The 13598-nt window shown below is 36.4% G+C and overlaps 1 protein-coding gene across 8 annotated transcripts in view; it reads left to right on the top strand.

The window, feature by feature from the left end:
• LOC127975476 (chondroitin sulfate proteoglycan 5-like) overlaps positions 1-13598 on the top strand; it is a 32013-nt gene that overhangs the window by 5031 nt on the left and 13384 nt on the right. For all 8 annotated transcript variants that reach the window (XM_052579605.1, XM_052579601.1, XM_052579599.1 and 5 more), the window contains exon 2: positions 2095-3070. In XM_052579605.1, coding sequence (XP_052435565.1) covers positions 2095-3070 — 976 coding nt within the window. The remainder of the gene's footprint in view (positions 1-2094; positions 3071-13598) is intronic.

Below are 13598 nucleotides of genomic sequence, written 5' to 3'. Positions count from 1 at the left end.
CTTAAACCCCATTATACAATTTAGCAGATATGCTTGAAATATGACTATGCTCCTCAAATGAGAGTTTTATTACTTTGCATTGGCTGTGTTCATGGGGCAACGTACAGTACAGTAGAGATCGTGAATTTTAATTAAACATCTGGTTCTATTTAGTCAGATTGATCATGTCTTCCTGTATTAATCATCATAGTTTGTGTTAAAATAAACATAGGATTCATTTTTACTCTAAGCAATGAAGCTTTGATATTTGTACCTTTTTAGTTTTTCAAATTCATTTTCCAAATCAAATTTCTGAAGGATCATGTGACACTGAAGACTGGAGTAATTGCAGCTAAAAATTCAGCTTTGCCATCACAGGAATAAATTATGTTTTGAAATATAAAATGATTACAACCTAAGGTTTCTAAATATCCAATTTCATGTGCTTTCTTTTCTGTTCCAAGTAATAAAAAAAGCTAACCGTACAAAGCTCAAATATGTTTCCCCTTATTTGTTATATTGTGTTTGGTATTTTTGCCTCAATATCAATTTGGAATCTGTGTTTGAAAGGCATATTAATCTTGCACAAATGCAGAGACTGTAATGTTAACACAAAGGAGCTGTATCAGATTCATCTCCATCAGATTTGTCACATAAATACTACATTAGTGATTCACGCTCACTAATAAAATCCAGACCAAGCACATCTGGCCATTTTTGGGAACCTTTTTTTCTTCTTCTGAGAAGCAGCTCTGTGCCAAAGATCTTAGTCTCTACTGTCACATGTTATGTCTCCAATGATACTCAATTTATTTCTTTAGTAGTCACTGGTTTTAAAGTAAAAAAAAAAACACTGATGTTTTAGAACAAAAAGGTCCTGGCAATACAGAAGTAAATCAACTAGAGCAGTCATTCATCACTAGAGCAGTCAGGTAATGGCACAGGAGAATCAATGCAAATCACCCATCTTTGGAAACAAAGGTCTTCAGGAAAGAGAGGCTGTCGTGTAAATTTGCTTAGAATTTTACTGCGTGTTTTAAAAATCACTTTTAGTTGAGCCTATATACTAAAAGAAAAAAAAAAAGTGTTATTGTAATTCCAGAAATTCACACGTTTCCTGTGTAGTGGAAGCCACAACACATTTTTGAGCTTTTAGTCAGCAACTATGAAATCTTTGTTCTTTGAATTATTTCCCAGTGGCTAAATGTCAAGTTCTGAGTTCATGAAAAAGAACATAATCATAATGAATTGTACTTGAAGCTGTATTCATGTCTAAGGGACTGTTCCTAACTGTTTTAGTTTGGCCAGGGCTGACCATTACTTCATTGGGAGGATCTGTGTTTTTAGTCATATTCTTGGACCTATTGTGAATGATTCATTTGTTTAAAATATTCCAACGGGGAAAAATGTCTTTGTAAACTATCTTTCCCTCAAAAATGATTTCTTAATACATTTTTTTGTGAAAGTGTTTTTTTTTATTTGTTTCCAGTAAAAATATATACAAATCTATAAAATATGCTACATTTGCTTTAGAAGCATATTTAGACTTGTTTTCATGGGTTGTATTTTGAGCACAAGTTTCAATATATTGCACCGTGATCAAAATGTCATTTATTCATGTGTCTGAAAAGGTGTTTATTTCATAGTCACCAAGCAAGCCCTGTTATTTTTCAGCCATCTGTCAGACATTTCTCACAGTCAACTTGATGGATAAAATCAAGTAACTCTTTTTGAATATCTTATTGAATTAATTATGAACACTGTGTTTACTTTAGATTAAATTACAACATTGTTTGATTAGACCTGATAAGATGACAAAATAATCTTTGGGTTTTTTCTGGGGGTCAAGGATGGTGTGTGTCTTTTAAGGGTAATTGTTGCTCCGCCGGGAGCCCATATGAATCTAGTTGCGACCCCTAATCCTGTTTTTGACAACCATGTGCATTAGCTAAATAATTGTGCCTAATCTCAAGGCTTGATAAAGAAGTTTTTAAAAATATTGGAAAACCTAGCACTGAGAAGGAAATAAGCAAAGAGTTTAATACCAGCGGCTTTTTGAATGAATGCAAAGGTTTTCATTGAGTTCTCCTAACTTTGATCTGCTCCTTCCAACAGGTATGTCTGTGGTGGGAAATGAAACTGAGGTTGACAGTGCTGTTAATGTGACTTCCTTGTCTACCGTGGATGAGGAGGAGAAGATAGAGGAGGTGTCACAGTTCACCAGCATTTCCAGCTCCTCAGACCAGGCTCTCAGCGGACAAAAGTTTAGGGATGAAGAAGTAGGCAGTGGCATGCTGGAAGAGGTCTTCCAGCCAACTCCTGGAACTCCAACTTCCAGTGAAGGTGCCACAACCACTTTGGCAAGCCCAGAGATCATCAGAGAGTCTGCTGAGACCGAAAACTTCCTTCTCCATGAGCCTGTCAGTACCTCCATCGTGAAGGAGCATGTCACCCCCTTCATGGAGGAAGAGGAACACAAAACAGAAGAGGAAGCGACGCAGGAAATGCCTACACTACCACCCTGGGAGGATGCTGAAGAAGACATGGAGACCACTGTGTTTGACCTCGACCATGAAACGTCTCCCACAACCCCATCCCCAACTAATCTCCCTTCCCCGTCCGACGTCACCGTAGGTTTCTTTGACTCCGGCTCCCACCGCGAGAACCTTAGCCCACCGTCTCATTCCCCACATGAGCTTCAGGGGCGTGACCCCACCTCCTGGTCCATGCCCGACAACTACGACTACATGACACCCTACGACGACAGTGTGTCTCCCACCACTGAAGATTACCCCTACAGCAGCACTACTGACTCTTACGACGATGTCATCTTCACTACTACTTCTTCCAAACGCTTCCCTCCTCGATTGCCCTCCAACCCTGATTTCCCTCTCCCCAAATCCCCAAAATCCACTGTGGGTGCAGGCCCCCGTGCTCCCCCGGGAGTGGTTGACTCCGTTAATGGCTCAGAATGTCGACAAGGTTTTGTCCGCACCAATGGCTCCTGCAAGTCTCCATGTGACCTGCAGCCCAACTACTGCTTCAACGGGGGCCAGTGCTACGTTATGGAAGGAGCTCAAATGTTCTGCAGGTAAGCGTTCAGAAGAACCAGGTTATGCACTATGGCAAGAATTACTATTAAATGTTCTGTATAAAATTTTTGCACTGTACTAAATCACAAAAATATCATAATACATTTGCAGATATTTTGGAAACAAGTCCACATACATGTTTCTCTGAAAAACAATGCTACAGCCAGTTATTGTACTGTGAAAAGTACGTTGTGTGTCAGAATGTCTGTTTTTGTTTTGGTCTGTGTGATTCCCCCCACTGCCAATTTACCCAATAGTATTTCAACCTCTCGGGTTGGCAGTTCTATGACCAGAGGCATATTAAAACAATTAATCAGCGTAAAGTCTAAGGCTGGTCATCTTTAATAGTCAATTGCGCTCTTGTGTGTCTTCAATCTGGCAACCCATGAGAACGTTGAGTCTGAGGAAGTAGGGGCTTTAGAGACAAATCTCTCCAATAATTAGAATTTTGACTGACCCATTTCAACCAGCTGTCAATATTGCTTACTGCGCCTTTAATATTTCTCATACTTATCATTTAATTTGTTCAGGACATGCGTCCTGTTACTTCTGTAGGTGATTAGACCTAGTTTTCACCAAAGGGGTGAAAAAATCCTTATATTTACTTTGAAGGTCTCAAACCATATCTGGTGACCAGAGAGTATTTGAGGGTGGACATTTCTGACTTGGGCCAGAAAGTGACCAATTAGCAATCATCCAAAACACCCTAGCAACTGCAGAGCAAACATTCAGAGCATCTTAGAAACCGGAATATGTGCCATTCCAGGTTTATTTGAGAATGCCATTCCAATTCAACTTCCTGTGGCATGTGGCCAATTCCATTCAAATTCACATACGTGAATTAAAGTGGAGCCAATCTGAATTCTGACACCCTAGCATGATGTTGGCAGCTTTTGAATAAGCAAACACCATTGGTATTTTATAATTATAAATTGGAATGAAACAGAGGGAACCTCTCATGACACATGTGGTCACGAGGGGAACTAAGGACTCGCACAAGGACTGCGGAGCAGAAAGTACCACATGTTTTCCCAGATTCTTTATGAGGAAAGTTTATTAGGAAACTTCCCTCTCGTTGCCAGATTATTTTGAGCACAACTGTTTTTGCCCAAACATGTGACCCACATACACACTAGTCTAGTCACACAAGTGCATGTTATGAAACCTGATTTGTTTTCACGTGTCCTGTATTATGCATACAATCCTCTCTTTTACTAGAGAAATAATATTATTAAGAAGTCTAATTTAGACAAATGACAATAAACATCAGGTTCATTAACTTTGCTGTCACTGCAAATGCATTTACCATGAAAGCAAATATAGGGCCTGTGACTGCCACTATAAAGAGGTCACCATGAGGATTATGTTTAAGCTGAAAATGAGTATGAAGAGAGATGAAATTCATCTTTTTCAAGAGTAGATTAGGTCAAAACCGGGGGAGGATGCTTGAGAGCTATGTTCACTGCTTCCTGAAAAGCAGCTACTGGTTTTTTCTTGTAAAAGTCACATACTGATGGTATTTTGTGGGTTTTGGTGGGGTATTCCTAGGGTAAAATAAAATCTCGTTGTTTCAGTTGCTCTCAGTACTGCAGAAATGTAAAACTGAGTGTAATTCTCTCTTCACAATGTCCTCCTGACATCCAGAGGTTGTATTTCATGCCGTGATTAAGATCTTAAACCATCCTCTTGCCAGCCTGTGACCATTAACAACTTATTTATGGGGATAAATCTCTTGCCCCTCCTTCTTTTTGGATTTGTGCAATGACCCTGACTGCAACCCCATCCTGTGCGTCAGCTAAGAGGTCATGGTTGGCAGTTAGAGTAAATCCTAGAGGAACATTATATTGCTCAAAGGTTGCTTATGAGAGTTATGCTTCATATATGGAGTTTGTCTCAGATGGTTCTTCTTTTAAATGTAAGATTGGCAGTATGCAGTATGCAATAAGTATAGAGTGATATACATGAGTAAATATTTATAAAAATTAATCTGGATAAACAGATCGGTGGATTTCGGAAGAATTTTATAAATGTTTAAGTACACTCTTAAAAAAAAAAGTTTTCAAAAGGTTTTTTTTCTCAGTTTCTTGTCTCAGTGACCATTTTTGGTTTCCCAAAGAACCTTTCGGTGAGCAAAACCGTTTTTTTCTTAGTGTGAAAGAACATTTGAATAATCTAAAGAACGTTTTTCTACTTTTAAGGACCTTTTGTTTAATGGAAAGGTTCTATGAAAGAAAGGTTCCTCATGGAATCATCAATGCCAGTAAATAAGAGCGTACAAATTAAAATGTCTGATCTTTGCCTGATGATTAAGCACAGTTTGAGACATTAAGCTATATTTCTAAAGATCAGGAAACATAGATCTCCATTTGCCCTCTGTTAAATATAATTTCTGTATAGGGGAAACTATTTTTCTTACCATTGTAACATAATATGAGCAGTCCATGCTCAAAGTAAATGATCATGCTGAAAACTTACTCCCAGATACTCCTCTCACATAATTACAGTGTAATACATTATCTCTATTCACTCTAAATAAGAGCATCTGCTAAATGCCTTCAAATGTGATTTTTCTGAACCTCACTCTGAGTTCCTCCCCATGCTTATGCACTTGCATAGTAAGCAGACACTTGCCCTTCCTACCCCCCCATCAACCCCCCCCCCCCCCAACCCCCCCACCCACCCACCCTTTGGGACCGGTTACCCTTACTGGCTCCCCAAAACAGGCCTTGCCAAAGTGGGTCAGTGGAGCTCTGGGCAGCTGTGTCCCATGTTGGCTTTGTTTATATGAGGCTCATCTGAACACACTGATTTATTCACCACTGCAATCTTTTGAGAGGATGAATGTTAATGGCTCAGACATCATATCAGCGCACCGTCATTCCCCCTCCCCTGCACACGCACCCCTCTTTTAGTGATCTGTTGAGAGTTTTCTGTAAGTATGTGCAGACTTATGACAGCTGGGCTTTCATTTCAGTTACAAAACATGATTAGAGTCAGTTAAACTTTCTGTTAACATCCCAGAGGACATTTTATGCTCGGAGGTTGCTCTTTTTAGCTCAGTACAGCTATTAGAGCTCTCAGTTACACTAGCGTTCAAAAGTTTGGGCCCAATAAGATTTTTATTGGAGAAGTTAATCTTTTTGTTCTGCAAGAATGCATTAAATTGATGAAAAGTTGAGAGTACAGCCTTTCTGTTCAAATAAATGCTGTTCTTTTAAATGTTCTATTCAAAGAATCCTGAAAAAAAGGATCACAGTTTCCACAAAAATATTAAGCAGCATTTGATGATAAGAAGAAATATTTCCACCAAATCGGCAATAATGATGTAATGATGCTGAAAATTCAGCTTTGATATCATATATATTTATATGAAATTTCTTTAACATCTTAGTTTTTTCTTCTAGTCAGCAAAAATAAGAAAAACCAAAAAAAAAAAAAAAACATATATATATATATATATATATATATATATATATATATAAATGAGACAGCTGAGGAGATGTAGACATATATATATATAATAAATGCAGTCCTGGTGCATTATCAAATAAATGCAGTCCTGGTGAATAAAAGAGACTAAAAAATAAATAAATAAAAACTTTAGAACAGTTGTATATATATTAAGTATAACTCAGATGTTTCTTCTAAAATATAAATAAAAATGAAATTCAAGATGTTCAAACACATAAATACATCAGATTTCTGGTCTGAAATCCAGTTGTCCAGTCTTTGGGCAAGTGCAGAGACAAAATTTAGAAAGATGAAGGTGAGGCAGTAGGAAGCAGGAGTCAAAAATCTGGCGCCTACGTTTCCTCAGCTGTCTCATTCATGTATTTTTTTTTTTTTTTGCTTTTTCTTATTTTTGCCGACTAGAAGAAACAACTGAGATGTTAAAGATATTTCATATGTGATTTTCCTTCCTGTGAGGTGTTAGTCATCGACAGGAGGACATGGAAAACAAATTCAGTTCAGAGATATATCTGGAGTTTAGAGAGAGAGAGAAAACAAGTGTGAGTCAGACTTCTGCTCTGTGTGCCAGCACGGAAACGAATTAAGGCAAGTCAGGCTACACAATAAGTGTTTTTATTTGAGATAATGTAATAATATTCAAGCGAAATCAGTTTACTGTTTGCATCAGTTTTTATCATCACTGTTTGTGTCTCAAACGTTTGTTGCAGTCTCATTCAAACCTCCCATGCTGTGATACAAAGGACTTTCATCTTTTCAGAAAACATACATTTAGAGTCACAGTTACAGTAACAGTTCATGTTAAGCTACAGTTCAGCTACCTTTTTGAAAATGTTGTTATCTACATTACACATGTTGTCTAGAAACTATTACTTTAGCTAACAATTTACTTTATTATTACTGTAAGTACCTAGCTATAAAGTAGTGTTGGGTTTGATCAAATCAGACATTGGAGTACTGTCATACCCTCATTATTTCTGACTTTCTAAAAATGATGGCAGAAATATTAATTAGATTAGTACGGTAGCATGTTATTTTGAATTCAGCCCCTTTTTTAGTGACTTGGTTTGTTCAGGTGAATCATTTCTATTGAATGGTTCAAAAAACATTTGCTGTTTTCATACGAGTCATTATTAAACAGTGATCACAAAAGTCACTATATATGTAATTTTATTATTATTATTATTATTATTTTTTTTGGTATTTATTTCTTTATATTTTATGTTTTATTAATAGAAAAAAAATAGATAAATGCATTTGTGTATGTGTATGTGTGTGTGTGTGTGTGTGTGTGTGTGTATATATATATTCCAAAAAAATAAAATAAATAAATAATAATAATAAAAAAAAAATATATATATATATATATATATATATTATTATTTTTTTGGAATAATATAGAAAAATACTGCTGTTTTAATCCATTGGTCATTCATTTATTTAAAGCTGAATTGTGTATATTTTTCATCAGGTTTGATTGTGTAAAGTTTGTCAACATAATTGGGATCCTGATTGTTTTGTTTGCCAGAAAAATACTGTAGATTTAGAAGATCAGCAAACCCCTTGTTTTCTAGATAGACAGAATGATGCTGTGACAGACACAGCGGGACCTGATTAATGATTGGTCCTAATCCAGTCCTGATCCTTCTCAGTCACTGGGTTATTACCATTGGTGGTCTCCGAATATGAGCGTTCTCCATCTGGGGATCACCCTTACACCAGCCCAGGGATCCAGGGATCTACTGGGCTGCAGCCTCTCTAAGCCCAGTCAACTGAATATCACAAAACATTTGGCACTACAAAATAATGTGCCATAACTTATTTTTTCAGGAATTGAGGAGTGATGACTGTGGCAGTGCTGTTAAACCACATGTTTAGAGTTAATGAAGGGTTGCAGCTCTTGATGTTGCTGTGTTTAGGATGAAGAGCTGCACTGACACCCAATTAAGAGGCTGTGCAGTGCCAAGCTTTACAAAATCTCTCTAAAAGCCATTTTACTTGGTCATTGTGAGTTCCCAGATCATTTTTAATGGGAAAGAGGTGACAAAAATATTGTACCACTATCAGTGTACCATGTAAAATAGCCTGCACTTACTATTGGTCACCTTAAAAAGAATCCATCTGCTAAAAATGACTGTGTAGCACTATCAGTGATATTGCTGAATCCTCACCCATATATATATCACCCATTTTATATATATATCACCCATTTTATATATATATATATATATATATATATCACCCATATGAATACTGTATGTATGCAGATAAAGTACATACTTATGTATACAACTTCATTAAAGGAGCTGGGTGAAAATATTGTTACATTCTGCAACAAAATAAAAAAGTAGTTGACAACAACTACAATTACAACATATGTTTAGCAATTTAATGTAGTTTACATTTTTTGATTATACAGCACTCAAGCAGATGAGATTTGCTATATAATACATACTGGTAATTTGGAATCAAGAGTGAACTGGATTTTCCAACCCAATTTCACAGGAAACCTACAATGTGAATAGCATGAAAACTTAATAATAATAAAAAAAGTAAGCATGAAGTGCACACCTAAACATTAACATCACTCAAGCACAAGCAGATTGTATGAAAGATACAAATGATATTGTAAAAATTCATTAAAATTAGCCACCAATTTGACAAAATGTTAGATAGTTAAGGATGGCCATGATATTGGGTACAATGTTTTTTTCATGCATCATACATAAAAAAAAAATAATAATAATAGTAAAAAATTATCACTTTTGCATCACGTTGGTTTTGCAGCATTTTATTGTAAAAAAAAAAAAAAAAGTGCAGTCACCCTTATCTTATGCATACAGTATTTTTGCTAACAGAGAAGATGTCCTGACATTTATTATTGCAACATACAGACAAAAGTAAAACGATCTGTATTTATGTTGTTCTTGAGAGAGGAAGAGATGGCAGAGTAGAGAAAGAGAGAGAAGTGGTGAAATGGAGGGGAACAGAGGGGAGGTTTGTTCTTAAGAGATATTAGTGATTGAATGACATGTCATCACTACATCTGTTTCAACTGCTGCTTGCTACTGCTCAGCTGGGGCTGTTTGGCATCCATCCATCTCAGCACTGCATGCCAGACACACACACACACACACACATGTACACCCAAACACAGTCTTAGCCAGACCATCTGTCCACACGGCAGCTTCATAAAATGTGTGTATTTATACACAGAGATTAACGGCACAAATTCAACCCTCATCTAGCTTAGACCAACAATTCCAGCATAGTCATGCTGCTAAACAATGCTCTTTCAGAGTAAAACCAAATGTAACATTTTATAAAAAAAATGTCATCCTTTACCTTGTAAAAAAAAACGTGCTTTAAAAAAAAAAAAAAAAAAACTGTACCTTAAAATAAAGAGATGATAGATAATATAGTTATAATGTATACGGGTAAATAGTACATTCTGCTTAACATTATAAATATGGAAGCCTGTTTCCACCACTGAATAAAAAATAAAAGATGGCAATTGTGACTTTTTATCTCACAATTGTGACTTTTGTGCAATTTTGAAGTTTTTCTCAGAATTGTGAGATATAAACTTGCAATTGCGAGAAATAAAGACTTCTTTCTTGCAATTGCTAGTTTATATGTTGAAATTCTGAATTTATAACACAAATTGCAAATGTAAAAAGTCAGAATGGTGAGATAAAAAGTTGTAGTTATCTTTTTTGAAAGATGTTATTCAGTGTCATCTGAATCTGTGTAAAATTTGAAATCAAGAGAATTGTATTTCTTAATCGAAAACATAATTTAAAATAACATTTAAAATGGCGATTTCACTTGAATTCTCACAATGTATGAAAATGTATGATTTTTCTAAGATATAAATAAAACAGATTTGTTTTACAAGAAAATACTATTGAAGTACTTCTACTTTTTAAAAAAAAAATTGTTGAAAATTTCCGAGTGAGGAATTTTTTTGTGAAAATTGTTTCTACACGCATTTTTTTCTCCCCTCATTGTACCCTCTCTCTCATGTTGCTCCAAACCTGTACGACATTCATTCTTCTGTCCAAACAACATTAGACCCTCTTGACTTTCATTGTATGGATGAAAAGGAAGAGATGTTTTTCTTTCTTGTGCTCCACAGAAGAAAGAAAGTCACAACATTAGAGTGAGTAAATTATGATCGAATTTTCATTTTTGGGTGAACTATTCCTTTAAGCTAGTTAAGTAGCCTGGTGGCTTGTGTTTTGTAATCTGGTCTGTGTTTCTGAAATCAAACACACAAACTCACTTAGCCTTTCAGTTGCAGTTATATCAGATGTTCTTTATACTTTATAGAATATAGCTTTTACTTAGCTTTATTTCACATAATATTAATTTTGGGTAAACAAGTTCATTGCTGTAGGCTCCGTTTGAGACAACAGCTTGCATGGGATGAATATGACTAATTGCATTACACCAGTGGTTTTCAACCTGCGGGCCGGTTTCGCGTTCGTGCATTTTAATATGCTTTAACGTTACAATAACGCGTTCTCGCTGCTGCTTCTGCACCACATACACATTCTTCATACGCACTACAAACGGAGTAGTCCTTGAGTGAACCTGTATAATGTATAACAAATCTATTTCAACACATGAGGCACCGCTACAATTAATGAACTCTATGAACAATGCATGGCAAAAAAGAAAAAATGTCCCTGGACACGGGATTTATTTATATATATGTTTTTGCCATAAGTCTAGAAATTTTGTTACACCTTTACTATAGTGATTATTTTGACTTATGTCTGTTCTAGAGACGTTACAACTTTTTGATAAAGCTCTAATTGGTTTTCTTTTGGAAATATGTTTCAAATTCAATCCTGAAAGCATTTATGACTGTAAAGCATATCTGTGTGTGTCAAAATTTTGATTAAAATCGAAATCACAAAATTGATCAAAGAAATTGCGATAGGTGTTTTTTTATGTCCATATCGCACAGCCCTAGTTCATTCAATATAGACAGTTAACAATCTAGCTTCTGAGTACTAAGTTATTAACCCAACAGTAGCGAGCGGGGTCAGTTAATTTTTTTGCAGTGGGCCACTCAAACATATATGTTTGGTTGTGTGAGCCGTGAGTTGAAAAAGTTTGGGAACCACTGCATTACACTTTGGACTACTAATGCAGTCAGAAGGTTTTGAAGCTATAAACATGAGAGAGAAATAGGAACAAAAGACTGCAGGAAAGAAAGAAAGATCTTGACTAAAAGCCCTGAAAAGTGCGTTGGGTTGGAAAACAGGCAAGAGAATGAGTGCAGAATGTAATTCAGATAGCATGCAAAGTTTTGCTTATGAAACAAACACGATTAAGAGAGTGTTGAGATCTGGGAGGGTGGATGAGAAACAGCTGAGGGGATGCTTTACACAGCCCACTGTAAGGGTGCATTTAAATGCACGCTCACATCAACACGCCCGTCACCTCGCTCTCCCTCCTGGGATTGAATGCCCTCTGTGGCACCACGCCAGCCCTGCTCTCCCTTGTCTCTCTCGGGGTTGGCGCAGGCACAAAGGGGCATACAGGATGCTGTAGTGAAAAGGAATGAAACCTTAGACCCCCCCCCCCCCACCATGACCACCATGACTGTGAATGAAGACGACTTCCTTTCATTATAGACATTTACATTTGAGTGTGTTTGCAGATGTGGATGTGGTTGAGGGAGAGAGAAGGGCCCAGGGTTGCAGTCTTTGCAGATCATTTGCGTTTGATTGCTTGCAAATGTTTCGGTTATCATCGGATTTGTGGTTTATTATACATCTGTTTTTCTTCAATAGGGTTCTTGCCTTCTCCAGCTATTTGTAGCTGTCTTTCCCACGATTATCTGCACGATGACCGAGCATCCAAGCTCTTTACTATGTGCATTTCACGCCTAATGTGATTTGCCCGAGAAGGACATGTTCTTAGAGAAACATCAAAAATGGCATATACCAATCAGATTTTTTATATATATTTTATAAATTGTATAGTATTTGAAGTTATAATGTAATCAAAATATTCTATAATTTAATATATATATTTTATTTATATATATTTTTTCTAATTATGTAAATTATTTTAAATCATTCTAAATACAAACTTCAATTTATATATACATAATTCATGTTATATTCTATTATAATTTATAAAATATTAAATTTATTTATTAATATTTTAGATTTCATCCTTCAATCTGCACCTTTGATGATGTTTGCTGGTCTGTCCTCAAACCTATTGTTATGTGCACAAAAGAGAGATGGAATAGTTTAGGAAGCTGATGGAGAGCATGCAGATGCCCGTGTGCTTCTATTCGTGACAAAACCAAGATGCAAACCCCTGCGTTCTGCAACCTTTTTTGGAAGCAGCATTTTCATACACACTTAAACATAATATTGTGACACTGGATTGCCTTATTGGATTTTTAATACAAATGCCACTGAGTTTTAATATGCCAAATCCTGACAGTCTTTGAAGTTAGTTCACCGACTTTATTACTTCTGGGACAAGTTCAGAACTGCTGTTAAATCCAGTCTAATGCAGTGTAGAAGAAACTTACAGTAAGGTAAAGGCAGTGAACTTGTCATCCACCTAGGTGTCTGCAAAAAATGAATGGTAAAAATGCTGAAGGGCGGAGAATTTTAACTTGCCCTTGGTGTAGAAGATGCACTGAGCCCCCATGAATAATTCATATGGAACCAGAGACTACACGGAGAATCAAAGCACATTTTTGGGAAGCCAATAAGGATTAAAAATAGTGTGTCTCCTGTGTGTTTTAATATAGTGTGTTAAAAGTGTTACTCATTTCAAAAATGAGTGCGTGTTGGCGTGGTATTGTCTGCTAAACGAATCCCAGTAAGAGCCATGTTGCTCCAGGTTGTTTTCATTGGAGAAGAGGCGGAAAAATTGGCTCTGCACTGGCCCCTAAAACCTGCTGGTCTTGAACCAGGAACTGCTAAACATCAGAGGCCAACGCCTGGGATAATGTCAGCATAGAGTGATGTTTTCTGAACAGCAAATTAATATTGCCAAGACTGATGCAAAACAAATTAA

This window comes from Carassius gibelio, chromosome B16, assembly GCF_023724105.1.
Source record: "Carassius gibelio isolate Cgi1373 ecotype wild population from Czech Republic chromosome B16, carGib1.2-hapl.c, whole genome shotgun sequence".
Classification (NCBI taxonomy): domain Eukaryota; kingdom Metazoa; phylum Chordata; class Actinopteri; order Cypriniformes; family Cyprinidae; genus Carassius; species Carassius gibelio.
This window is presented reverse-complemented; position numbering and strand designations above follow the sequence as displayed.